Raw genomic sequence first — 25331 nt, forward strand, 5'->3', positions numbered from 1 at the left:
TGGCAGAAGTGCGAGGGAGGCAGTCAAGACAGCTTTATATAGTCGTGACGGATGACGTTGGTGAGTCGAGGTGGCTGGCGGGTTGGCACCATGCCCGAACGGGGCCAGCGCCAGACCACATCAGGACCCATCGGGCCCCGCCCGGGCTAGGCCGGACACGGACGGCGCTACACCGGATCGGGCAGAGGCCGCTGTTTCCGGCCGCGTGCTTGCTGTCGCCCCTATTTGATGAGCTCCTTGAGTGTTGTTAGCTGACTGTGCACTCTTTTCTCTCTCTCTTGCTCTTCTGCCTGCCTTTGTTCCACTTCTGCATGAAGGGAGAGAGCCTGCAGCAAGATCAAAGCTGGAAGTGCTGTACAGATATGATCAACAGAATGGACCGGCATCATGTCTCTTTGGTTGTTGAATGTGATATTCCTGACCTCCTGGACCATATTTCATCTGTGACAAAGAGAGGCATTTCTGACAGCCTAGTGGTTTACTTCGTGCACTGGAGACGTCAATGGCTGCGATCGGAGAATGTTGGTGAAGATGGATATAGGTCGCTGAGGCAATTCTGCCATTAACCTTCAAATGTTGGGATCAGATTTGTCGGAAATTTCGTGATGTTTTGTGGCATGAAATGTATCTGTTCTCTCAGTAACGAAGCTTAATGAATACATGCAATGTCTTACTCCTGTAGTAGCTCCCAACAAACATGTCTGCGTTTTATTGGAAGCCCAAGTTGTCGGGGGTTCCGCAAAGAGAGAGCCTTAGAGATTCCGCATCTGACTAAATCTTCACACAATTTCCTCCGCGATGTGAAGTCGTCCGCAGATATGGGTGCCGAACACTTAACTCCTTCAATCTTGCCTCTGGAAGCCTCACTGCTCATGCCGTATAGCTTTTCTGTATCTGCCGCCAATTCTGCCACTGTCCCGTACCAGCACCTCATGATTATGGAGTCGATCATTGGCTCCCGGTTCAACTCTGGAAATACCATCTTTTGTAGCATCCAAGAGAGAACGACCCCCTTTCCAGAGCCCAGGAGATCATCCCGTCAGAAAAAGCTGCGGCAGTGCTAACGCATAAGTAGCTAGCCTCCCTCTCTGTTTGGAAGAATCCAGCTTTTTATGTCCTCTTATTCCGGCCCCTGGCTCCCTTGATAGAATAGTAATCACCAGAAAGAGGGATTATAGTTTTAAATTTCAACTATGGTGACATTTAGAAATTCAAAGCCCTTAAAAATCGACTGTAAACAAATGACTGATATCTTTCCACACTGGAAGAGCCAACGGGAGGAGTGGCTGTAAAATGGATGCTAATAACTGCTCGCCTTGGAAGGTAAATCTTTCGTCACATGACCAAAGAAAGAAATTACATAAGCAAAAAGAGGGCTCCCACTAACTAGGTTCACGGTACCGTGAGTATTACGTAATACGTAGGGATTATGTAATCCCTAACCATCCCCTGAACGCCAATGAGAATTGCAGCCAACGCCTGCAAACAGCAGGTTGAATTCAAATTCAAATACACCGTACTCAAGAAGCAGTTATATTGAATTATAATACATCTGAATGCTGTAGAGGGCATACCCTTGAGGTCCTTTTATGACCAGTTACACCACAATTTGTACATTTATTTGGACAATGGGCTTGTGCTGCTTGAGCTTCAATGACTTTGAATTGACTTGGTTCCTGTTTTGTACTTGAGCTCGGGAGGGAGCTTTGAGCTATAATTGGCTCAATATGCTGGCTGCAGTTACTCATTGATGGCGTCCAGGGGATGGTTAGGGATTACATAATCTCTATGTATTACGTAATACTCACGGTACCGTGAACCTAGTGGGAGCCCCAAAAAGAGGTGTGCTCCCACCAATGCCATTACATAAAACGCTTCCCATGCACCTCATGATAGTCATTGTTTTCGCTGCTCCGATCAACCTGCATCTAATTCCGCTTGACACGCTTCACAATTGGCGCGCTGACAGGAAGACCCGTACCCGCAAGCAACCACCATGAGCCGTCCAAACGATTGAAAGGCAAGGCAAGAAAACAGGCGCGTGAGAATAAATCTTCCTCTGTTGCCCCAACTTCGGCAACCCCCAAACTTCCCACGCACACAATTGCAGCCAAAGAATTTGTCAGTTTGGCAAACTATATTGCCGCCACCACCAATCCTCCCGTCAATATTCCGGCGAGCATCATGACAGTCCTAGACCGGGCTATTGCCATTCGACGTGATCATGGGACACAAGTCACTTCTCATCTTCCCAGGGACGCCAAATCCAAAGCAGCCGATGACCGACACAGTCATTTCATTGAGATACTGGAACATGTCCGGGATGTCCTGCATTCTCAAATGGGGAGTGACCAAGTGAAGGGTCCTTTAAGTAAACCGGTTGGGGAAGAGCCACCCACAATCTTGAAGAATGTGACAAACAAGTTTGACCACCTTGAGGTTCAGGAGCCATCTGAAGGGATTCACCATGCTCCAAATCTTACTCCTACATCCAGCACCAAAGCGAAGCAGGAGGTTACCTTTGAAGCAGAACATCTCCAGGATTTTGAAGAGGCTTACCTTGGCTTTAATCTCCTACTTCATGACTACCACAATCTCCGAACAGTCATTCTGCGTACATGGGAAGGATATCAATCTGGAGTAGTCGACCTGGTGTGCGCTTCTCTCATGACCAACGCAGCAATTGACATTGCCAGGCGAATGCAAGGAGATGTCGAGCAGCTCTATGACAAATACGGCGGATCCGGGGAGATGTTAGGCGCCTCCTACGCAGCCACTTTAGCAAACTTCTTTTCCACCCAGGATCAGCCTACCACGTGACACAACAGCAGGGCACAGCACACGATGACTCCGGGCCGTCCCGTTAGCAAATGCATCTTCTGCAGCCCAGGGATGAACACGACTCTTCCTTCTGGCAAGGCCATTTGGTTGGCTGCCTTCCGGAGCGTCAACCGACAGAATTCTTCTTTCTTTGCCGATCCTTGTCGATTCGTTGTTGCCTTACCAGACGCTTGTTCGAAAATTACACTGGATTATCGTCGGGCCGAATACTCACATGGCTTGTATTGCTCTTGGTAAAGAACGAGCACCCATAAACGGTTAACATGGCCCGAATCAACTCAGTCTCAGGCTTGGGCGTTTCGAAACCTATGGCGGAACTATCGCAAGGTGAAATTGCTATCATTACAAAATAGCCCTTAAGTGACTCCCTTGACCGTGTACGGGACTTGCTCCGAGCGGAGCAGCCACGAATATCGCCCTATGATGGTGCCGTCGACGGCGGGGACCACACTTATAAAAGGGCAGTGGACTCCTCTCTATACTGCAAGCAGAGGAGGCGGCAGACAATCTTCATTCGAGAGCGTTCAGTCAAAATGTGGCTTCTGATCTAGCAGATTTGTTCAAGAGTCTTCAACAAGGCCGCTTCAATTACGATGATTATCGCCCACTAGTACTCCTGGTAATTCAACTTGCCCCTGACATTGAGATCTGGAAAGCCGTCCTCAGCCTCATTGCCGGCTTCTCTAGAACAACTCCCCCGGCGAGCATCCCTCCGACATTTGATGGCACGCCATTCAGATCGACATCGTCCAAGCCGTATCCTCGCATGCGCAGCCTTAGGGCTGTTGGGTCTGATGCATTTATGCTATTGGAAGGTGACAATTATCCCGTGACTGGAGGCCCGAGGGCCAAATCAGGCGGCCAAGTGCTGCTGCATATTCTGTTATGGCTTCTCATAGGACTATCCCAAGGCAACAGTTGCCTAAATTTTGCAGGCAAATTTTTCAGTGCGGGGTAGATGAGAAATATCGATTTGGACTGCCCTGAGTTTGTGATTAAAAGGCTGGCCATTCCACCACAATCCCTTCATACTAGTTTTCTTATTAACTGCAGTTGCAATCATAGTTACATTATTACCCTTTACGATCCGATCCGTTACCAATCTGATACAATCAACCAACTACCCTTGCCTTGAAGTCTCTAAAGATGTCAACAGAGCGAACCTGAAGCCGGGATATCGTTGCTGAACTAGAGGCAAAGAAAACCGAACTCGAACAACTTGAAACGCGCCAAGGCCAATTGGACGCCTTCATAGGTGATCTCCAAACACGGCGGGAAGATTTGGAACAGCTCTCAACGAGCGCTCGCAAAGCTCGCGACGGTCGGTCAGGCGGAACAACTCTCTCAATTGACCAGGAGATAGCCCAGTAGCAGCAAGAGCTCGCAAACACCAGGCAGAGAATTGCTGCTATTGAATCCTCCATCGAACTCCTCTCGCAATCATAAACACCCTAAAGTACGCCGACGCCGAAATAGAAATACGCCGGCCGCTTGGAAGCAGAATCACTTTCTCTTCCGTGTCATGAAGAGATAGCAAGCTGCAATAAGTGTGCTCCCGATTAATGCCCAGCGTGTATGGCTCGTGGTTTGCCCCTGGAGCGATATTTGCAGAGCAAGGCTTTTGAGGCTAGTTCTCAAACAGGACAATGATGCGCGAGCGTGAGAATTGACGTTGGGAGACTTGAGAGCTTCTTTTGAAGGACCGTTTGTTTGTTCGATGTTCTGTTGTTCTCTTTGGATTCCGAGCTTATCACATTCCTGTTCGAATAGCTCAAGTTCTTGAAGTTTCCGCTGCACGGCTTCTAGTTCTGCTTTATGTATCTCCAGGCTGTAGAAGTCTTCCATCCTCTTCCTGTAATGTATCCTTTCATTCCCATAATAGTCATATTCCAGCACCGACCAGTATATATTGCCAAAATAAAGTGGCTGCAACAATCCAAGTGCAATGAAAACGGCAGGAGATTCAAGTGTTTCTCTCCAAATCTTTGCAAGTGGCAGGTCATCAAGGGATAAGCACTCAGGATGATATTTTCTTTCCCGCCGTCGTGTCTCCATGCGTAAGGTGAAGAGCAAGCTTTCGTAGAGTAGTCGACCTGGCATCTTCGCAGTTCCAACCAGTTCAAGTCCATCAAGCCAGGATGGAGGAACAAACATTTGGACAGGGATGGTGTGGCTCCACTCCCAATCTAGGACAGACAAGATATTCAGGTCATCATCAACAAGTATATTAGCAGACCGGAGATCACCATGATTCAATATGAATGGCCCATGATTATGCTCAGGCTTCACCCACTCCATCAGAAATTGGCGGGATCTGTGCAAGCTGTAGAGATAGGAGCGGGCATCTTCTTCATTGATAATGCTGTCCCTTCCTTGGTAGAAGTCATCGAGTAAGGCCTGGTGAATTGCATAAACATAGTCTATGGTTGACTGAAATGTCTGGTTAGGCCCTATGAAGTGAGGCTTAATTCCCGCAAGGGTCTGATCATTCATCAATACTGAAAGTGGTCGATTATGATCGAAAACCCAATTTTCGTCCTTTGCATCCAAAGTAAGAGCACCGATTCGGTCAAACTTATGCTGGAACAGCTGGATGTAAATGTCACCCAGTTTCGCAAAAAGCTCACGCTTCTGTGGTCGCGGAAGCTTGCGGACTTCCACGGTAAACAAGGGCTTGCCATCAATAAACTCAAGCAGCATAAATGGGAGACCAAGCTGATTTTTTGAATTTATTGAATATCCATGTAGGCGTGGAATAGGTATTGTTGTCTTCTCCGCAATGAACCTAAAGTAGTTTAATCTCGTTAATAAGAAATATTCAAGAGTAACCTGCAACAAGGGACAGAAAGCTCACTTCATTGTCGCGATTTCGCCTCGAAGCTTTTCCTTGGGAAAAGCTAAGCGTGGTAGGATCGGAATGCGTATCATCCATCGCTCAGGGGTGCTGTCGTCAGCCGCATCCCCCGTAAATTGAACAGGGAAGCAGACATTAAAGCCACCTTTCTTCACATCACCGAATATGCGACACTGCTTCTTCGCCGGGTGAAAGGAGGATGCCAGGTCACAAACAGCAGATGGGTCAATGGAGGCAATGAAGTTTTCTGCTTCCTGGGTAACTCTGTGCTGCGTGATTGAATCCATTTTCTGTATGTAGGCTGTTATGAGGAGTGGTTGACAAGAAGGCTTGGGAACAGTGGGTGGTGGTGGTTTGAATGGCTGCGGAAGATAATGGGTCCATTCCAATGGTCCGATGCACGAGGCAAGATCGGCACCGGGTTCATGGCACCCAGGGCCGCTTTGCTACCCGTTCTGCTGATCGACGAGCTTCATCCACACACACCGGAGCAAGGTGCAGCTGTCATAGTTTCTCAATTGTGAAGGTCGTTGTCAATCTATGATGTTCAACCAGTGAAGACCGTGAACCCATTGTCCTGGGCTGCTTTCGACTCTGACTTCGGTTGCACCGGTTATGTTTCCGACAGGAGCCATGCTGGCAAATGCCTCTGGATTTGGGGGTGCCTTTTCACTCCTTATATGCTTATTGCGCCATCACCTCAATCTCGACTATTGTGCTCACACCCAATTGCCTTCATTGCGAATCATCAACCCATGAGCAAGGCCCGGGCTAGAGTTGGTGTTAAGATTGAAGACGGGCATTGATTCTGGCTTGTAGCAGTATGGTGATCCTCCATGGGTTTCGCGTATTGAGTTTAACAGTCAAGGTCGAGCTCTGCACACAGTCAGTCTGGTTTGATGCCAAAAATAGCGGGGAGATCAAGCAGCTAGAGCCAGCCTTAGCGGGACAGTGGGTTGCGGGAATAGTCCTGATTACCAAGGCTTGTGGGACCAGGAAAACTGTTCGACGTTGAATTAGAGACACAGTGGGTTGACGAACAACGGAAACGGCTGCCCAGTGCTTTTAGCTAATCCGTTGCTCTAATTGATATCTTAGTTCTCGAATGGAGACTTCTAATACATCTCTCGTATATGCCTCCCGCCAGAGGTCTCGCAGAACCCGCATGTAAAGCCAGAAAAGGTACACACTCCCCAGGCGGGCCTATGGCTTCCAAGACTTCATCTCAAACCCTATGCCTTGCCCAGATCCCACTTTTACCCCTCCCCAGCCATATCTATCCTCAGCCCAAAACCCTTTTGGCCTCAGCCTCCTTATCATTTATAAGTTTCTCTGATCCAAAAAGCAAAGCCCGTATATAAGGAATAGGTATTATCCGAGCGACGGAGGCTGCAGCTACGAGCTTGTCCTTGCCAGATACAGTTTGCACAGGCTCCATCCTCAATCGGCCCATTTCGTGTAAGTACTGAAACACAGGACATGAAGCTTGCTGTGTTGTTTGAAGGATCGCACGCGGTGCAGGAGGGCCAATTCGAGAAACCGTGTTGCTGCATAAGAATTGCCAGACGGTGTTCCTTCAGATTGATAGTTCCAGTATCACCCGTTTATCCTCGCCGATACCCCTCAGCTCGACTCCGGATAACTGAAGACCATCTCCAAACCCAGGTGGCGAGAATTGTAATAGCACCAAATGCGACCGCGAGCTTGGTGATATATTGCCTTGATACATTCTTTCCAGGCTCGCAACAATCGTATCTCCCATTTCCCGGAGTAGACTGATCGTCCAGGTTGATGGAATCCAATGCATCTGACAAGCGATCCGCATTCTGAAATGCACCTTTGGTCCAACATTTCTCAATGATCGCTCCAGGCCAAATGTTTTGTGTGCTAGGTAGAGATGTCCGCGGGGGCCAAGTAGCTCGGCAAGCTTCCAGTGGCAGATCCTTGAAGAGGTCAAATTGACAACGCTCTCCCGTCACAACCTCATAGATTACAGCCCCTAACAGACCAATAACCGTTTGAACTGAGTATCCATTGTCGTCAACTGTCTCCATGTCGGTACCCAGAGGCATAATGGATGACTCGGTAAAGTCGCAAAAACAGATAGATAGGTCCGAAGCAAGGAGAAATTGCGACTGGCAATGTCTGCCACGATAACACAACAGTCATGTATACGTGCGAGGGTACGTGAAATTTCACGCAACCACAAAAGTTGAAGGGACTTAGGGGGCCGATTTCGCGCTAAATATGTACGTAGGTCGCCATTTTCCATAAATGCAAGTTGAAGAGTCGTCTTGGAGGACTGATGCACGGGACAACACCGTCGCAATATCGTAGACGTTGATAAACATCTTGCTCGCGCTGGATGACTTCGATATTAATGTTCACATCGTCATCCGTTGTACTCTTATATCTCAATGGCATTTTGACGGCCATGGCCATGCTCCATCACCGCCTATGCGCCAACACTCACGCCACTTGCCGGCTGGCTAGTAGTTGGGTGGGTGACCACCAGCGAATCCCAGCTGTTGTATGTATTTTTTTTTTTTTTTTAGTCTTTTTCTACCTTCTATGGAACAGCCTGCGAGAGAGTTATCACGACACTCCACAGAGTACAGAGCGCTTCCAACCTGAACCCACATAAAAAGCCTAGGCCATCTGAGCTGCAGATCCGCCATACTACCTTATTCAAGACTCACGAACATCATGCAATAACAGATCAGATGCATTCCAGCAGGAAGATTATTCCACCATACATCATACCCAACTTGCCTCCCGATCGTTCTAGTCTGTCTTGAAATCAGAAGCATTCCCATCCTACTCATATCGCAACTGTTTGTAACCGCTTCTACCACAGTTCTTCTCCTACAACTGGGCGTTGGACCTGTGGATACTTGGCCAAGCTCAGCAGCTCACAATGGATATGAACAATGATAATGACATTATCATGACTGGTGGACGTGAGGTTGAAGCGGAGCCGATGGAGATGGACGACAGCAGTTTTGCTCGTGAGTCTTACTGGCGCTTTGCATTTCGGCGCATTTTGTCCCTATATCAGCACTCTAGAGGATAACTACATCCTTATTCTTTAGAGATATTTTATCACCCCCCTCCTTGGCCTTAGGCCTATCGTTAATCCTGCACACTACTATGGCTATAACCTATATCAGCTGTCAAGCTTGATATCATTCTTTACTTCAAGAAGCCATGTTGCTGAATTATGCTAACTTGGGGACCCCAATCCAGCTGGCCGTTCACGCAGATGGCACGGACATATGCCGCCTAACAACTTGCCCATCTACGGTCACCCCGAAGACATACGCGAGTCCTCAGAGACACGCGAGCGGAGACATGCAGCGATAAGCATTCTAAATGACCCAGAGCTCTTGATGTTTCATGCTCTTTCTAGCAATGAAGTATGCACCCACATATCCACCCTGCTCTCTCTATCTCTCCCTCTTTTTTGTTCCTCCGAGAAACAAGGAAACGAGGATCTAAAGAGCCGGACGGGAGTGGTCTTACGGAAGGCTGCCTCGTTTTGGGTGGCACGCAGAAAAAAGAAGAAGAAAAAGAAGAGAGCTAAACCCATATCTCTCCAGTCTATCCCCCAAACCCGCCGCCGCTTCCTCCACCACCTAATCGGCATCACACCGCCAACTACTCGCCCTTTCGCGATCCGCGACCTGTCGCGATACCGTTCGGAAGACTCGCACCATGTATATGTCCGCCGGCAACCGCAATCAAGCAGCCACGATCATCACGGTTCCGGCAGCAACAGATCTGGCTATACAGCCTATGAACAGGCACCCACGATGATCGATATTATTGAAATCAACGGCGGCTGGGAAACGGATGCTGAAGGCGAGGGAGCCGCGAATAAGTCGAGGAATGGTTCGTCGACGTGTGGAAGTGCTAGAAGCGGAGGGGGGGCTAGCCCGGGGCCTTCTGGTAGAGTGAAAGGGAAGGGAAGAGGCTAAGCTAAGGCTTGATGGTCATGTCGTTAAGAGGTCACAAGGTCCCCAGGGAGTATGGGAGTATTATGGCGTTGAGATATTCGTAAGAAACAAGGATTAGGTTCTGGGTATTCTAAATTTCTTCCAACATTTGCCGCTCCAGATGTGAGCTAGTTAAGAGTACCTCTCTACAGCTATAACCCCAGGAACAAATGAAATCTATTTCCATTCATGAACATGTTGATCACTCAGATATGTATCTATAAGCTGTTTGTTTGGTCCTAGATATATACAAGTGGTAAGCGAATTATATCACTCACCCTTCTCCCCACATCCAGCTCAAAACCAAACTGACCAATATACAGGGATCCGTGAAGATCGAATAAAACTGTAAAGTGACATCATTATCCCATTTCTTCGGTGAAATGTCATCTGTAAATTTCCCTTTTTCCCCCCTCATTCCCACTCTTTCAACGTTCACCTTCCGCTTTAAGTGTCGGCCGGGTAAATAATCCTAGAGTGTAGTCAAGGCAAAAGAGTATATACAAGCGAGAAAAGTATGGTGTGGGGCCGGGGATGTTTGGAAATTGAAAGGATATCGGTCGTGTGCTCCGCGCAGTAGGGAGATAGGGATTTATAAAGGTTCTCGGTAAGTTTTCAAGGAGGTAAAAGCGCGGTAAATAAAAGAAGGCGTCATGGAGGATATTGCTCGTAAATGTGCTCTTTTTTCGTCGTTGATATGCTTGTCGTCGCAGGGTTCCCTTTTTTTTTTTTTTTTTTTTTTTTTTTTTTTTTTTTTAAGATTCACCCTTGGCTGCTCGATTGGAAGTTCCTTAAAAGAGGGAAGCGTTGCGGATACTGGTCAGGTCTTGACTCCATAGAGTAATCCGCGCATGAACCGTAGGAACGGCCGAAGTCTCCTAATGCGCAGGAAAACGCTTATCCTTTACACAGAGGAACATATTGTGAGCAATCAAATTCTGCAGCCGGCCGGAAGGGAAACGTTAATCGAGGGGCGAGAGCCCACAATTTATGGGTTCTCACCAACTTCTCTCCTGATAGACGAGGCTCTCCGCATCCCCTACTTGTTTCCTTTCAGACACCTCTCTGTTTTCAACCATTGAACGAATTACCGCCACATTCATGGGCGTCAATGCTTGGGATGATGATGGAAGCGAAGGGAATAAATGGCGAGCCGAGCGAACGAGTGTGCGGCCATCCTTCATGACTGGTAATTGTCATTGAAGGGGCTCTGAGCTCGAAGAAAGGCGGTTAAGGTGAAGGTAGACATCTGTGCCATATCTAAAAATTCATGTTAGCCAGAGTCCGTAAGAAAGATGATAGGCCAGGGAGAGTGATGTTTACCCCTCCATGCTAATCAACTTTAAGTCACCGCCGAAATACCGTGCATAGAGCCGACTGATCGGAAGCCCATAGCCAAAACCAGCCATTGGAGCCTTAAAATCGCTCTTATTAAAATCCGGGTCCAAATTTGGAGTCTGATCCACTGTGGTGTACATATACGTCCAAACTAGGGGAATTGACGATCTTGGGATACCCCCTCCTTCGTCGGAAATTTTAATTGTTATATCCTCGCGGCCTTCCGCGACAATAACCTTGATCTCAGGGAACGAATCATTCTCCGGGCCATGTGTTTCTACAACAGCACGCAACGAATTCTTCAGAGTTTCGAAAAGCATGTGCGACAGATGCCCCGGGACGTACATAAAATTCAAATCATCTTTGCAGACGAGGCGAACCTTGGGTGCGTCAAATAATCCATAATGATCTTCACAGACGAACCGCGCGTTCTCAATCGCTTCCTGCGCAAGTTCACGGACATTCGTCTTGGTACAGATGATTCCGACATAGTTCGGGTGGTATTCATGCGTCTGCTGTGTAAGGGCAATATGTTGCCCTATCAGCATTCGTATACCGATACGAGACATGTAAAAACGATCAAGGAACGATTGTATATTAGAGTCAATCTGCAGCCGCTGCCTTTTCCGTTTCCATTCCAGAATTCCTTGCGCAACTGTCGTGACCACGCTATCATGCCGCCTTTTGATGTGATGTAGCGTCGAAGCGAACCGGTTGTTATAATCCCTGAGTTCGGGTGGCCAGTCGCCTCCGTCGTCTGCGGCAACAAAGTACCTTCGGTTCCCGCTGACTCTGTGCTTTGTAGTCCCATTTACACCTCCATTGCCGCCGTTGCCGTTAATGCACAGGTCTTTTGTCTGCTGGAGGATGGATGTCGTGGAGGAGCGGTATTGGCCGTTTTTCACACTCGGATTTTGTGTTGCCTCATCGAGGAGTTTCGGCTCGCGGCCATGCTGGCGACTCGGCCGTAGAAGGCGAGCTCTGACTTCCTGCGAAAGGGTTGGCCGTGGCAAACTTATAATTTCCTAATTTGGAAGAATGAGTCAGATGGGGACGAAAAGGGCCCAAAAAAAAAAAAAAAAAAAAAAAAAAAGGCCGGGAGGCATACCTCGAATGACTGTGCATACCAATCCTGCACCTTTCTTATCGAAGGCATGTCGTTTAATCCATCCGGCAGGTCGCCCAGCTCCTTGACTCTGTGTGCTAGGCGGATTGGGAGTTCTTCCGACAGGAATTGGGATGCGCGAAAGAGAGTTCCTGTCTCGTGCGGTGGGAATAAGTTAAAACGGATTCTGCGGGATCCAAAAGGGACTAATTGTAACACACCTGTATCCAACATACCTGTTGATGGTCTATGTCCAAACTGAACCATCTGCCTTAGGGAAACTCCTGTCGCTGGAAACGAGGCATAGTGGCTGATGGTGTCCATCAGCCGTTCTGATGCCTTCCACATGGCTGTGAGTTGGACTCAGGCCCCCGCGGCCTGAGGATATTAACGCTGATATCTCCTTCTCAACCCCCAATTCCAACCGGACTGAACCGCAGGGGGAAAAAAAAAAGAAGAAAAAGAAAAAAAAAAAAAATTATATATATATATATATGTTGTAAAGCGGTTGACGGCTGCGAGACGGTGAATCATACGTGACCACTGTTCTGACTCTTCATATGATCATATAAATTATCAGCTAACCAAAGTTCGGACAGAAACGGGAGAGTGGAAGGTCTCCACCGGACGATGACACGGGGAATGGAGGATGCCGAGGTCGAGTGCGTTCCAACGATCTTGAGTGGGCGAGACACTTACCCAGAGTCGGATGGGCGGCGAATTTTAGCTTATATCCGATCGATGGTTCGAAGCAGCTATAATTACAGCGACAAGCCCCTCCAAACCGCAGGCAGGGCGACAAAATGTCGCAGAGAAATCAAGAATTGTGTGTGAGGGGTGGAGAGGATAGGTCCGGCCCTCTCTTCAACGGAGAATAAAGCCACGCTGCGCCCGTGTCAGGGACTTGGAAGCTGAGGAATGCGAGCGCAAAAAAGCACTCACGTGAAGAAGAGTCTCAGACGACCTGAAACCGCTGTGTACTTCTTGCGTCTTGGGGAGAACATCAAGGAATCTCGTTTGCCCATAGGAAGGGCTTGCGACGCAGGTATCTTCCAGTAGCTCTCTCGCCTGTGCAGGTAACTCTCGAGTCTCCAGGTACACCGAGCAGCGAGACAAGCCGGCGGTTGAGTTTCTTTTTTTTTTTTTTGTCCTGCAGAGACTGCGGTTAGCTAAGCAGGCTTGGTTCGGTGGCGGACAATGAGTCTCCGTCAAAGCAGCCACCCTTGCCATCGAGCTTGGAAATATGCCCTCGCCCGCCCTTGTTTGCTCCCTGGCATGGGAAATCGACCGTGATCCTCACCTTTTTAAATCAGTTGACAGCTATGACGAAGGTGGACGGCCGTTGATGGTCGGCTACCGTCGCTTAGACTTGGAGGCGTGGCCCCGTTCAGAAGAAGAAAAAACAGATCGAATGAGGACTCCTGCATTACAACCAGGATATTCGGCCCTAGACAGGAGTTCTACTTTCGAAGTATCTTCCATATCTCGACATATACCTGAAGAGAGCTGCCTCGTTCCTTTTTTTTTTTTTTTCTTTTTTCCAAGTTAAACCAGCCACGCTAGTTATTCTGGCAACTGGCGCTGGCTGTGTATCTCATCCGCGTCTCGGAGAAGGTAGGGAGTAATAGTTTCCACTCGAGCAGCTCGGAAGGACCCCGAGAAGCTGCGGCGATCGCTTCCAGTTGCATGCGGTGATGGGCGTGTTCGGCGAATGACAGGGAACTTGACGGCCAGCCCCGCGGATCTCACCCGCGGGGGAAGCAAAAGCAATTACCAACATGTGGCTTTGCCCAAAAGCTTGCCTTTCTCCGCACCGTAAGAAAGGGGCACAAATCAGAACAATAATATGATGTCACTGGCATGAGAATGTATTAGTTATATCTGCTCCCTACACAGCAAAATTACACACCCGGCTGTTTGGATAATCCTTCTCGAAGCAAATGCCCGGTTGTTCCGCAGTTGGTTGCACGGACAGTAAAGCCCAGCAGCACTGTTCGGAAGATCCAGGGGCATAGCCCATTTTAAAAATTCCCCCTCGTAAGGCCAAATTTTGCCGATAGTTTCCATGAATCGTTCCCCCTCACGACAACTATGGATAATGTGATCAAGCCACATTCAGCTTGACGAGCATGAAGGAAATCTTCTCCAGGCCTTGAGCCTCGTGGATCCCAGATTATTTGAGATAACCTCGATTGATCGCCAGAATGCGGAGAAAAAGCGAAACCGAAAAGTGTCTCAACATCAAGCATGGAATATTGCTACACAGAAGACTACACAAATATTGCATCGCGGACAAATCCATTTATCTAACACTCTGCTCACAGCTGAACTATAGAAAGAAACAATTTATACTACCCGGATTGTTTCAGCAGGTATAGGAGAGTTTTGCACCCCTGCGGAAGCATAACTCCACAAGATATTTGTGATAATTCGCATATGCGAGAGCACTACAGCATGATTAGCAAAATTTTTTTTTCATGATCATAGTTTGTGCGTTTCCACAAACTATTGCATGAATACAAGTGAGATAATGCACTCTCCTTTGACTGTACAACGATATAGCCCGAAACTGAAATAACCGGATAAATGGCAAAGAGAGAGACTAGGTTTCGAAGCAGGCACTGTATATTGGAGACACCGTATCCAGTATCAGATTCGCAGAAGACAAGCCGCACAGGGTAGAATTCATTAGTCATGCGAACCTGGATTCTCCACATGGAGACGGAGTTGATTTTGAACTTTTTACACGCCACTGCTCATCTACGGAGCGCGGTACATCAGCCAGCACATACCTTTTGAAATGTAGGTATGTCCACAAGAAAGCCCGATGACATCGCCGAGCGTTCCAGGCATGGTTACGTTTAACATCTCCGGTCCAATGTCCCATGGCGGGATATGGGGTTTGAACCCTTTTCTTTTTTCTTTTTTCTTTTTTCTTTTTTTTTTTTTTTTTTTTTTTTTTTTTTGGAGCGAACTCCGGCACGGGTTTATGTCCAGTTTAACAGCAGTGACTTTGACGCCCATGCTTCACATTCGGAGCCTATCAGGATTAAAGAGCGATGAATTTTCATGAAAAAAAGACATTTTCAGCAGCTTCACTCGTCAGTGAAGACGGAACAGCCCAGCCAGCTACCTATCCGAGATTCGCCGGGATTGGCCGGGCCGGACTGAAAGCACGTGATGATCACGCTTCGCACCGACAAGGGGGGAAAAAAAAAGGCCCCTTGACGAGACGAAAAAGGAAAAAAAGTCATTCGAAATCCCATAGGCTGAGATGGTTTACCAATGGCTCCGGAGAGGAAAACATGAACTTGGCAGGGATCGAACCTGCAATCTTCTGATTCGTAGTCAGACGCCTTGCCATTGGGCCACAAGTCCAGTTGATATATTCCCGGTTGGAAGAAGTGGAACCTCTTAAGACGCGGGTAACGGGTGGATTCGGCGGACCCCAAGAGCCTCAAATTAACACCAGGGCCGTCAATGGCAGCATCGCGATCGAGTGAGTCTCTGGGAGAGCTCGAGTCCATTGGGAAGCCATGGGGTCCGGTCGGGCGATGGAAACGGACGAGAAGGACCACGACAAAAATAACTACCGCGGGACCAAAAAAAGCGGCGATGAGACCAGGCCTTTGAATACGTTGGATCCAGCATAATCACATCCTCGGCATTGAACAAAGGCAAAGGGGTTCTTCTTCAAGAAGAATGTCATCATGTTTTTTGCAATGAAGAGCACCCAGGAGGATAATAAAGGGATGAGAACGTGACAAAAGGACGAGACCTCAAAAGATGACAGGGAAAGGTCGAAGCAAGCAAGACATGCATGACGACACCACCCTCCTCCCCCCCAAAACGGATGTCCCGCGGCGAGATGCTCTGAAATTCACCGGACTTTCGGCTCTGGTGACGCTTCGCCTTGCTCGGCGATGTGCGGGGGATGCCAGCGGTGGTCGACCTGAGCTTGGCAACGACAACCTTTTCCGTCGCCACAGCGCTATAAATAGCACCTCACATGGGCGTTTTTTTGGGCGCGTGTAACATACATAACTCCCGTAACACGGCAGCGTTTCAACGTATTTCGGAGTGGGGCCGCCGGATAAACTTAATTCCCGAGATTGCTCTTCCCGACAACTCCGGACGATGATTGGCTGATATATTTCAGTTACGCGCATTTCCGGAGAATTACCCGTCGCGGGCCAATAAGACAACGATACGTTGTGGGTCAAAACGGCGCTTGAAACAAAATGTTTGCGCAGCGAAGCGAAATGTGGCCAATCAGATAGCAGAGTCGGCCCTCGCCGACAGCCGCGATTGGACAAATTGGAATTATTCGCACGTCCGAAATTCTCCCTCCACGCTTTTCCCCTTGTCGAGGAGCATCGTCGTCGCCTGTTGCTGTCGATGTCGAGAGAGACCGCTGCGCACAGTGGTCGATAAATTGACGGAAGCAGTCTCTCTCCCGCTCTCCCGTCTTCATCTCGACTTGCGAAGAAACAAAATTTCCTCGTCTGTGCCGCCTCCCCAGGAATCGCGAGGCCAAGACAGTCCGGCTGCTGGATCCCTGCAGCCAGGCCGCCCTTGTGCCTTGCCATTGGATCACCAGCTCGTGTTCTCGTTCCACTTAGTATCAAACCGCCATCAGAAGCTAATCACAGCTGTCAGAAGAATGGGCAGAGCCTCGTTTTTTGCTGGCACGAGAAGTGCAAATCTCCTTTCCCCGTTGAGGCTGGGGCGGGTGGATGATCGGGTCTCCCTTTTTCCTCTCTCTCACACACACACACGCTCTCTCTCTCTCTCTCTTTTTTGACCGCACAGGTGGTGGAGAGTTTCATCTTTACCATCAGATCCATCAGAGCGAATCGTTCCTTCGTTCGTTCTGTCACTCACTTCTTTGACTGCTTACTGTCAGCTGCTGGGCTCCAGTAAGATCTACCAATTCTTGGCATTTGTTTGTCAAGAGGAGTCACTTTCATCGGGTCTGTCCGTCGACCGCTTGGTGTGCCATAGGCTTCCTCCCCTCCCTGCTGGCAGTCGTCGGCGGGCTGCGAGAAAGCGAGAAAAGATCAGATCTTCACGGTTTTTGTTGATTCCATCTCCCGTGCATACCTATCCACGCCATGCACCACTTTTCGTGGACCACCGCCCTTGCGGCCCTGCTCTCCCTCGGGAGCGTAGAGGGCTCAATGTCTATCATGCCGTTGCCTCAAGAAACCCCTATCGGCTTGATGGCCGCGGTTGGCATGTCTCCAAAGCCTACTGATCCGCCAGGTGTGCCACCCGGCTTTCCTCGCGAGCTGTTACCGCGGAAGGACAAAACGACATTGCCTCTTCCTCCGCCTGGGTACTACTGCGGCTTAGTCACTAGCGATCCCGGTGCGTCATCCCAATCCACCGTAACCCCCCTTTGATATCAACAATTAATTTCTTTTTTTTTCTTTCCTTTTCCCACTACGCACTTACTAATTGGTGCTGCTCTTGCGCAGATAACTTGCTGACCTGCGTCAACGCCCGAGCCAACTGCGTCCATCAGGGCACCGCCATTGGCTGCTGCATTAGCAGCGAAATCACCGACTGTACGAACATCCCATCTAGTTGCATCAACTATGGCGACGAGTGCGATGCTTCCTGCAGAAGCAACCGCAGGATCTTGAAATGCACCACCACCACCGAACCGTACTGCGGAACGTACTTCTTCGGTGGCGGATCGAAACTGTTCGGATGTCGGTCCTATGCCTCGGTTTCGTCACAAGTCCAGCAACTCACCGATTACTACGAGTCTGTCTATGGCTCCTCTTGGAGAACCCACCTGACTTCCTCGAGCTCATCCGACTTTGACCTGCCTTCCGCCCCTCCCGAGCCTACGCAAACCGAAGAGTCGACCCCGCCTGCACCAGATGAAACTTCTTCTTCCCCAGCCGGCCCATCACAATCCACTGGGCCTTCAGAGTCACAAGATGACGACGATGATGATGACGGCACTGGCAGAGGCAAACGAAAGAAGAGTCTCTCCGGCGGTGCCATCGCCGGTGTCGTCGTCGGCGCCTGCGCTGGCGTCGGAGCCATCGCCGCTTTCCTCGTCTGGTTCTTCTGCGTGAAGAAGAAGGCTGACCAGAACAATAATGGCGCCGCTGCCGCCGGCGCCGGCGTTCCTCCTCCTGGGCCACCAATGGCGCCCCACGATCAATACGGACAGCCTCAAAACGCAGCAATGGGTTATTATGCACCACCACCGGCTGTGGATAACAAGCCCCTCGACGGCTCCCAACCTCCTCCTTCATATGGCTATGACAAAGTGCCCCAAACCGATATGGCCGAAATGCCTGGTAATCTCCAACCACCGCCGCCGCAGCAGCCGATGCCGCCGCAGGGTCAAGCAAATGATTATTACAACCAGCGTGTGAGCATGGGTCCGCCAAGTCCTCTGAGCGGTAGCAGTCCCGGGAGTCCCAATGGCATGCACCCAACGCATACAGGCCCTGTGCCAGAGCAGATTTATGAAATGGGACCCGGGAGATAGGGGGAAAAAAAAGAAAAAGACGGTAATGACATACATAATCCTTGAGCAGAAATACAGCAATATGATAGCGAGGAACAAAATCCTTAGTACATATATACCATACATGCCTAAGTAGTAAATTTAGGTGAATGGGAAAAGGATACAGGAAGCACATCCATCAATAAAGGAAGAGATACCAAATTGGTGTTTTCTTTTCTTTTCTTTTTTTGGCATAAACGTCCAGTTTTTTTCGTTTTTTTAATGATATCCTGTCTTATGTTATTATTACCTCTTTACCTTTTTTTTTTTTCTTTTTCTCTGTTTTTTTTTAACATCTTGCATGCCAGCTTCATCCCACCTTTCTCTTCTGCCAGCGTTCGTTGGGCTTCTTTTTATCCTTTCCCCCTGCTTTACGGAAACACGGTTGACTGCGGAGTCCATTGGCCCTCTCTCTCCCCCTCTCGGTATGTATGTATTTAACCCGCCCCTTATACCATACTTCCTCTCAAACTCACGCCTACATGTTAGAGGTTCTCCCACTTCTCTCTTGGAGAATCGAAGATTATCTATTCTGTATTTCTAATAGCTTAATATACATATATCCTATATGTCGAAGATTACCTTATCACTTACATGTGTGTAATATTATTCCTTTGTGTTCCACTTGGAAGTGATCATGTGTCTGCGAAAGCGTAACAATGCATATTATTCGGACAAAACCAGATGCTTCCTATGAAAAACAGAGCAAGGTCCATTGAAACAAGAACAAAGAAATTGTTATCCGCAAATATTTTTTTAATTCATTGCTACTGGGGAGTGCAGGGTGCATACATTGATGTATGCAGACAACCCAAGCACCTACCAAGTGAGGCCTCTTTAAGTCTGGTTTTTATGATTATGCATGCTTGCTTGCTTTTTTTTTTTGGGGTTCTGCATATGTTTTAATTTCACCAGCCAAATGCCTGCTAAGGCGCCGCCACGCTAAATGCAATCATTGCAGGAAAGAAGAAAACAGGAACACATAGCATGAAAAATTGGAAGATGGTGATGCAGTTGAAAACAAAAATGAAAAATAGAGGCGGCAATTATACAAATTCATACATTTACAGGAAGAAATGCGTAGAATAATGAGGTGTCTAGAGAACGGTTCGAAGTAAAACAGAATGAGAAAGGTGCAGGGGGAAAAAAAATGCTTGAGATGCGGGATAGTCGCGAAAGCAAAGAGGACGCATGAGAGAGAATGCAATTAACCGCATCCATGAACGAAGTCGTTCTTTGGCCATGAGTAGTCTGTCTGCGACCTAGGAATCAAGTTAGCATATATGTTCTCCCTGCTCTTTAGGGCCACACTTACCAGGTTGTCAGGTTAGGATTGGTATAGACTTCCTTGTGCTTCTTGATATAGCGCGTTGTCTCCATCCCTGGCGGGTCACAAGTCACGCTTTTCTTATCAGGATCCTGGTACAGTCTCACGTAGTCGAATCTCATCTTTGCGGGGAGCAATGGCGCTAGACCTGTCAGGTTCAACGGTGCAAAACTGTGGGACATGCCCAAGTTCATGATAATTGCCATGGGCTCGACGGGGATCACTCGCTGTCCGATATTCCCATTGGGCCCGATGGCACGTGCATCGAGTTTCCAGGTTTTATCTTTACCGACAAACCACGTTATTTCTCCTTTCGCACCAGGCGTGTATTCGAAGGCGTATACTTGATATGCTTTGCCGTCATACCAGTCGTTGTTTAAGTTGGTGATTCCAGAAATGGCTTGCTGGAAAGGGCCACCGCGGTAGTCATTTATATGCGTGATTTTGGGATCATACAATTCCATAAATTCTACCGCGTTGTTAGGCCAAAGGAGATATGAGGTGTTTGATAGTATACTAACCATAGTTTGGCATATACCAAATATCAAAAGGTGCAATTTGTGCACTTTGCGATACATCACCGATGGTTGATGAAACTTCCTTATTTAGTGGATGGACACTGGCTTCAATAACGTCAATTTCCGGGGCGGATCGCGACTTTCCGGGTGTTGGGTGGTCCTCGCCGTCGCACGTGCAGGCTGGAAGTTTCATCCCGGGAAGAAAGCTAATCCCATCTGTGGAGCTTTGGTTTGCAGTAATACCAGCGTCGCACTTGTCGTGGTAAGTGTATGGCCACATGCCTTCGGTTGTAGCGGCATATCCAGGTCGTCCGAGATTGCCCATGGACCAGAAACCTGGCCAAAGACCAGAGGTATCGCCTCGACCAGGAAGGGATATGCTCGCCTCCAAACGCCCTCCAGTGAAGCACAGCTGATTCCACGACTGCACCATACCAGATCGATAATTTAGTCCATGATTTTGAAAAGCATCAAATCGTATCTCCAAAACGCCGTCCTTTGTCGTAACGGCATCAGGGTCATACCACTTTGCCGATCATTAGTTAATCCATACTTAGATATGGAGGACAAAGCTTAACATACTTCCAAATCCTGTGTAACGCCATACCAAATATCAACTGCTTGCAAAAATGGGTCATCTCCTTCAAAAAAGGTGCGTCCGTCCCGATTGAACTCATCAGAAAACTGCGAAGTGTGTCAACCCTAGCTTCTCTTTGAATGACTAAGATCGCTTGTTAGTTACTTACCACTAACTCCCACTTTTTGCCATCCGCCGCAGTAATTGACTTTGCTGAATCAGGGGTATCAGGGTCAATCAATGAAGTTCGAATATTTTTCAATGAAATTTTTCCGACATCAAGACACATCGGATCAGCATTGCAGCCAGTTGGATCAGAGCCACGAATCAATTTTTCGGCAAAGGTGCTATCTCGCAGTTAGCAACACTCAAGATGAGGGAGGAAATCTCCTTTATTTTTGGGACGTCATACATAACTGGGTAACCAATGAAAAGAGTCAAAAGGCCTAAACAAATGAAAAGCAAGGCGCCAACGTTCAGGAATCCTCTTTTTGTGCACACCCGACAATCCCGGTATTTATCCTCTGGGTCGGGATTATGCATCTCGTCGTCCTTTTCCACGTCGTGCGGGAAGACTATGAGATCCTTATCCGGGAAGATGGCAAATTTCTCAGCAACGGTTTGCGTGTTGATCACATCCTCGTCGCTCCCTTCTCGCGATGAAACTTTCGACTCTCCAAATGGGTAGTATTCGAAGTATTGACGACTGTTACGACTCCCTGCGTCGGAGGTCCAGCTCGATCTACACGATAAATCGTGGTGTGATTCTGCATTGTGCCGGCGAGTCTCGAGGTACGCTCTTGTCGGGGGAATGGCCAGACGCTCTGGAGAGGAATTGAGCCGACTAACTGGCGAATAAGGCGGTTCAGGAGGTGCGATCAATGGACGAGATGCGGCGGAGAACTCGCCCACACCATTTGACTGGTCTGTAAAAGGATCATGATAGCCGGAATTCAGGCGAAGTTGGGGTACTTTTTTCGCTCGGTTCACGTTGGAATTCATGGTGATTAAAAAAGTTGAATATCATAAAACGGCTTGAGCAACGAAGGAAATCGAAGTAGAAGTCGAAAACCGGGGGCGGGAAGGAGTGTGAAATCTCCACACTATCCAGAAGGGGGGAGTTCAAAATTCTGCACAAATTGAAGAAGAAAGATGTAAGATTAAAATCCGATAAGGAGACCGACAGGCGTCAAATAGGTCATCGACATTCATCAACATTTGCAACAGTGGATGGCAATAAATCGCAGCTCAAGTGAGAAGGCAAAATAGGGATATGGTGATATCGACGCCGCGAGAACGGGAGAGCGGTGGACGCAACAGGTTGAAGGATTAACGAGCGACTGGGGTTATGGCAACCGACGAGTAGCACGGCCGAAATGAGCCTCAGCAGATGGGAACGGACTCGCAACTCGATGATGGGAAGAATGGCGGTATGAAGAAGATAACAAGATCTGGTGATAGCTGAGACTTGGCAGAGACTCACAAGAGGACGTCGGCTTGAAAAGAAAGACGAGACAAGAAGATCAAAGTTAACTGTCTCTTGCTGAGAGACAACTGTTGTCTCGCAGAACCACGGCACCAGGAGCGGTTTCGTCAGTTGTGGGACGAGCTTGAGGATCCAGCAGTCGACGGAGAGGTTCTAGGTTACGGGCAGCGGAACCTCTGGAGCCGTCGAAGGTAAGCACGAAGACCGGAGACGGAGATCCCCTTGATATGGAGGCGTGAAGGGGGGGTAAAGGGAGGGAGGTCTGGGTGGTGAGGACGAGGACGAGAAATTGGATGAGAGAAGGTTAAGGAGAGGAGAGGTCCAGTTAAGCTTACTGGGAGAGCCGCGCGAGTGATGTCGCTCTGCGCAACGCGTAGTAGGTGTGGGTGGATGTGAGGGTCCCCTTCTGAAAAGCGAACTAGAAAACAAAAACAAGTGTAAAAATAGCACCTGCAGGTTCCAGACTCTGTAGCAGTGACAGAGGGAAAGGCTCACCACATGGCCGTGTAGTAGTTTGGAGGGTTAGAGATGCGAGTGGGAGCATGGAACGAGTTTGTTGTTTCTTGTTTCCCTCAGGAGCGCAAGAAAAATTAACAGGATCAGAAAAGTGAAGCTTGTAATTTTTCACTGTGACGGGATCTGTAAGCTCCCAGGTTTGGGAAGTGACACAGCTTGACATCATCCCTCAGTGTGTATGTATGTATACTTGCCAACGGCGGCAGAGTGGAAATGAAACCGTTACAAGTACTCCGTACCACACCACCAGCACCGACAAGGAGAGTCCCGCTGCGTGATTTTGGCGGCCTTTGTCTGCTTAGTTGGGGCGCAGGGCCCCGTCGAAGGAGCTGGAGAACTGGAGTTCTCTGTAGAAATTTGCCTCCTGTGCTGCATAGCTTCGGTTCGGCTGATGCAGCAGAGGACAAGCGCGCACCGCACCCCTCAAGCAAACGACGAGATGAAAATTACATCTCTCATTCCTTGGTCGCATTGCGGCACGTATGTACGTATGTATACGTACATGTACTCATCTATCTGATACATATGTATTAGCTGTACCACGGCAGTTGGTACATCGATCCATCCATCCGCTGTGGTCGTCATACTGGCAAAAAAGCAAATTTCAAGGAACAAAGAGCTGGCACCGGTTCGGAAGGGTTCGCCCTCAACCGCCCAGGGGAACACACCTCATTCGCCAGATTTACATCTTGGCATTGCCTTATTGTCCAATAATATTACTTAAAAAGAAAACACTTCGCCAGAGTGGCACGCTCACTGGCTGACCACACGATCGGAGTGCCTCGATTTTCACGTGATGTAAATCTGTTTTGGCGCTTACGTGTCTTCCAGGATGATATCAAGGCACGGCTGTCTGCCGCTGGGTTGAGGCCTCGCCCGTCCTAGAGGGCGTCCGACGGGACCTGCGCAGGTTTGGCCCTCCCTTCTCCCGGCGCGCCAGACGGGCACGGCCACGTACTCACTGGACCCTCCTTTCCTCTTGATCCTTCAGACTCGAAATCTGCTCGCGGAGGATTCGCCCAGCGCTTAGTGGTTGCATCGCTCATGGTTCTCCGGGCTAGCTTTTGCTTTGGTCCCTGTCGCCAAGCCGGGCCAACGATGCACGTCGATCTGGCCGACTACCTTAAAATGACTTTACGAGCTCGCCACTCCGATCCTCCTGGGAATCTAACGTGAAATTTTTTTTTCATGTGGCATGGCGGATGGCAAGGGGGAGAGTTGCAGATTACAGAGTATTGAGTGTTCAGGGGGGAGAATATTGAACTTATAATAACCAGAGCCAGTTAGTTCTGAGTCAGTCGTCATCCTAAAAATCATCCCCCCACGCACAGAGTTAAAACCGGTCCCGATGAAAATGGCTCAGATCTCCGGGGTACGTAGGACTCGAAATCGATAGAGCGACTCCCCCGATCGCACATATCGAACCGTGAGCTCATACAGACCCCCATAGCCCAAGGTGTGGATTTGGATCCCATTCCTATTTCCTCGCAAAGGCAAATCTCGAACACACCCCCGAATGCTTGAAGCTGCAGAACAGACGGTGTGATCGGATGTTGACAACCGGTGCAGAGAACGGCAATGGTAAGTCAGAGTTATTACGCACACCTATGACGCTCGAATCTCATGGTTATCATGATGCCGGAGGCTGTATATATTAAATAAACGTGAGCGGCAAAGGTTGGAGCGTGGCTTAGACATCTATGAGGATATCTGTCCTGAGACACTTGACGACATATGATTGATCACCCATTTTGTGGCTTCCAGGTTTGAAGCTCATAGAGTATACAAGTCCCTTCCAGGGTGGATCGGTGTACTCAGATCGATGAAAGACTTTCCCTAGGTCGGCATCTACTGCGTACTTTGACGGGAAATGATACATGGTACGGAGTGCGGGAAGCATATCAGAAAACATGGCTGGAGATTCCTAATCGCTGCAATCCGTCCATGGTCGCCTAGTACGGAGTATGTATGTATGCACATCCGTACTGGCATTGATCGATGTGTGCTCACCTCCCCCATGGCATTGAATCGGATGCGAGGCCTGTGCAGTATTTTCACTTCATCAATATTCTTTCGACAACGGAACACAAGGTATTGCTGATACAAATTATTCTATACATTGTCCTTTTTTATAAATTATCTAAGATCAATTTTTCACATCAAGCCCAAGGAGTGCGTGAGATTAAGGTCATGGTGTAATAGATTCTCATGCCTCTAGGCGATGACTTTCACTCGGGTGCGA

At 48.6% G+C, this 25331-nt stretch overlaps 11 protein-coding genes and 1 non-coding gene across 14 annotated transcripts; 4 read left to right on the plus strand and 8 right to left on the minus strand.

Annotated features, from left to right (window-relative positions):
- Positions 1–34: 34 nt before the first annotated feature.
- CIMG_11531 (uncharacterized protein) lies at positions 35–982 on the minus strand (the record flags this gene model as incomplete). The annotated part of the gene is made up of 3 exons (XM_001245968.2): positions 35–221; positions 423–470; positions 675–982. The coding sequence occupies 3 exons, from the start codon at positions 980–982 to the stop codon at positions 35–37; spliced, it is 543 nt and encodes a 180-aa protein (XP_001245969.2).
- Positions 983–1949: 967 nt separating this feature from the next.
- CIMG_11532 (uncharacterized protein) lies at positions 1950–3927 on the plus strand. The gene has a single exon (XM_001245969.2). It carries the CDS (start codon positions 2185–2187, stop codon positions 2818–2820), a length of 636 nt encoding a protein of 211 aa, XP_001245970.2. The 5' UTR covers positions 1950–2184; the 3' UTR covers positions 2821–3927.
- CIMG_05412 (uncharacterized protein) lies at positions 3821–5989 on the minus strand. Its single transcript, XM_001245970.2, has 2 exons — positions 5696–5989; positions 3821–5626 (listed from the first exon to the last, which is right to left on the minus strand). The coding sequence occupies exons 1-2, from the start codon at positions 5980–5982 to the stop codon at positions 4345–4347; spliced, it is 1569 nt and encodes a 522-aa protein (XP_001245971.1). The 5' UTR covers positions 5983–5989; the 3' UTR covers positions 3821–4344.
- Positions 5990–7299: 1310 nt separating this feature from the next.
- Positions 7300–8137, minus strand: CIMG_05414 (uncharacterized protein; the record flags this gene model as incomplete). Its single annotated transcript, XM_001245972.2, has 2 exons — positions 7300–7830; positions 7949–8137. 2 exons carry the CDS (start codon positions 8135–8137, stop codon positions 7300–7302), a joined length of 720 nt encoding a protein of 239 aa, XP_001245973.2.
- Positions 8138–8277: 140 nt separating this feature from the next.
- On the plus strand, positions 8278–9880 carry CIMG_05415. 2 transcript variants are annotated; one of them, XM_004446154.1, is made up of 3 exons: positions 8278–8703; positions 8942–9111; positions 9295–9880. In XM_004446154.1, exons 1-3 carry the CDS (start codon positions 8613–8615, stop codon positions 9670–9672), a joined length of 639 nt encoding a protein of 212 aa, XP_004446211.1. In that variant the 5' UTR covers positions 8278–8612; the 3' UTR covers positions 9673–9880. The 2 variants fall into 2 exon arrangements, with proteins under 2 accessions (XP_004446211.1, XP_004446210.1); XM_004446153.1 differs by having other exon boundaries at positions 8282–8703; positions 8942–9783.
- A 218-nt stretch (positions 9881–10098) lies between these two features.
- Positions 10099–13108, minus strand: CIMG_05416. Of its 2 annotated transcripts, XM_004446155.1 has the most exons (5): positions 12370–13108; positions 12137–12285; positions 11014–12053; positions 10693–10950; positions 10099–10592 (listed from the first exon to the last, which is right to left on the minus strand). In XM_004446155.1, exons 1-4 carry the CDS (start codon positions 12479–12481, stop codon positions 10887–10889), a joined length of 1365 nt encoding a protein of 454 aa, XP_004446212.1. In that variant the 5' UTR covers positions 12482–13108; the 3' UTR covers positions 10099–10592; positions 10693–10886. The 2 variants fall into 2 exon arrangements, with proteins under 2 accessions (XP_004446212.1, XP_004446213.1); XM_004446156.1 differs by having other exon boundaries at positions 10099–10950; positions 12137–12514.
- CIMG_13465 (uncharacterized protein) lies at positions 12975–14003 on the minus strand. Its single transcript, XM_004446157.1, has one exon. The coding sequence runs from the start codon at positions 13361–13363 to the stop codon at positions 12998–13000; it is 366 nt and encodes a 121-aa protein (XP_004446214.1). The 5' UTR covers positions 13364–14003; the 3' UTR covers positions 12975–12997.
- A 1436-nt stretch (positions 14004–15439) lies between these two features.
- Positions 15440–15511, minus strand: CIMG_15094. Its single transcript has one exon. It is a non-coding gene; the product is annotated as a tRNA-Arg (tRNA).
- A 502-nt stretch (positions 15512–16013) lies between these two features.
- On the minus strand, positions 16014–16962 carry CIMG_05419 (uncharacterized protein; the record flags this gene model as incomplete). Its single annotated transcript, XM_001245977.2, has 3 exons — positions 16014–16124; positions 16174–16775; positions 16944–16962. 3 exons carry the CDS (start codon positions 16960–16962, stop codon positions 16014–16016), a joined length of 732 nt encoding a protein of 243 aa, XP_001245978.2.
- Positions 16963–17247: 285 nt separating this feature from the next.
- Positions 17248–19289, plus strand: CIMG_05420 (uncharacterized protein; the record flags this gene model as incomplete). The annotated part of the gene is made up of 2 exons (XM_001245978.2): positions 17248–17503; positions 17614–19289. 2 exons carry the CDS (start codon positions 17248–17250, stop codon positions 18645–18647), a joined length of 1290 nt encoding a protein of 429 aa, XP_001245979.2. The 3' UTR covers positions 18648–19289.
- A 346-nt stretch (positions 19290–19635) lies between these two features.
- On the minus strand, positions 19636–23457 carry CIMG_05421 (beta-glucan synthesis-associated protein KRE6). Its single transcript, XM_001245979.2, has 7 exons — positions 22909–23457; positions 21500–22747; positions 21257–21434; positions 21093–21194; positions 20514–21036; positions 19981–20461; positions 19636–19927 (listed from the first exon to the last, which is right to left on the minus strand). Exons 2-7 carry the CDS (start codon positions 22087–22089, stop codon positions 19873–19875), a joined length of 1929 nt encoding a protein of 642 aa, XP_001245980.1. The 5' UTR covers positions 22090–22747; positions 22909–23457; the 3' UTR covers positions 19636–19872.
- Positions 23458–24306: 849 nt separating this feature from the next.
- On the plus strand, positions 24307–25308 carry CIMG_11534 (uncharacterized protein). Its single transcript, XM_004446158.1, has 3 exons — positions 24307–24382; positions 24470–24670; positions 24854–25308. The coding sequence occupies exon 3, from the start codon at positions 24960–24962 to the stop codon at positions 25188–25190; it is 231 nt and encodes a 76-aa protein (XP_004446215.1). The 5' UTR covers positions 24307–24382; positions 24470–24670; positions 24854–24959; the 3' UTR covers positions 25191–25308.
- Positions 25309–25331: the final 23 nt, after the last annotated feature.

The sequence above is a fragment of the Coccidioides immitis genome (assembly GCF_000149335.2).
Source record: "Coccidioides immitis RS genomic scaffold supercont3.4, whole genome shotgun sequence".
Taxonomy (NCBI): domain Eukaryota; kingdom Fungi; phylum Ascomycota; class Eurotiomycetes; order Onygenales; family Onygenaceae; genus Coccidioides; species Coccidioides immitis.

Bases quoted from the DNA above. Each gene is read 5' to 3' on its own strand.
- CIMG_05412 (XM_001245970.2), bottom strand. From the start codon at position 5,982: ATGGATTCAATCACGCAGCACAGAGTTACCCAGGAAGCAGAAAACTTC. The intron at 5,627-5,695 runs GTGAGCTTTCTG...AAACTACTTTAG, and splicing joins GGCGAAATCGCGACAATGAA to GTTCATTGCGGAGAAGACAA.
- CIMG_13465 (XM_004446157.1), bottom strand. From the start codon at position 13,363: ATGGCAAGGGTGGCTGCTTTGACGGAGACTCATTGTCCGCCACCGAAC.
- CIMG_11534 (XM_004446158.1), top strand. From the start codon at position 24,960: ATGATACATGGTACGGAGTGCGGGAAGCATATCAGAAAACATGGCTGG.
- CIMG_05415 (XM_004446153.1), top strand. From the start codon at position 8,613: ATGGATATGAACAATGATAATGACATTATCATGACTGGTGGACGTGAG. The intron at 8,704-8,941 runs GTGAGTCTTACT...ACCCCAATCCAG, and splicing joins GGACGACAGCAGTTTTGCTC to CTGGCCGTTCACGCAGATGG.
- CIMG_05416 (XM_004446156.1), bottom strand. From the start codon at position 12,481: ATGTGGAAGGCATCAGAACGGCTGATGGACACCATCAGCCACTATGCC. The intron at 12,054-12,136 runs GTATGCCTCCCG...CTTCCAAATTAG, and splicing joins GGTATGCACAGTCATTCGAG to GAAATTATAAGTTTGCCACG. The intron at 10,951-11,013 runs GTAAACATCACT...ATGAATTTTTAG, and splicing joins AAGTTGATTAGCATGGAGGG to ATATGGCACAGATGTCTACC.
- CIMG_11532 (XM_001245969.2), top strand. From the start codon at position 2,185: ATGACAGTCCTAGACCGGGCTATTGCCATTCGACGTGATCATGGGACA.
- CIMG_05421 (XM_001245979.2), bottom strand. From the start codon at position 22,089: ATGAATTCCAACGTGAACCGAGCGAAAAAAGTACCCCAACTTCGCCTG. The intron at 20,462-20,513 runs GTTAGTATACTA...ACAACGCGGTAG, and splicing joins TTGGTATATGCCAAACTATG to AATTTATGGAATTGTATGAT. The intron at 19,928-19,980 runs GTAAGTGTGGCC...CTTGATTCCTAG, and splicing joins AATCCTAACCTGACAACCTG to GTCGCAGACAGACTACTCAT.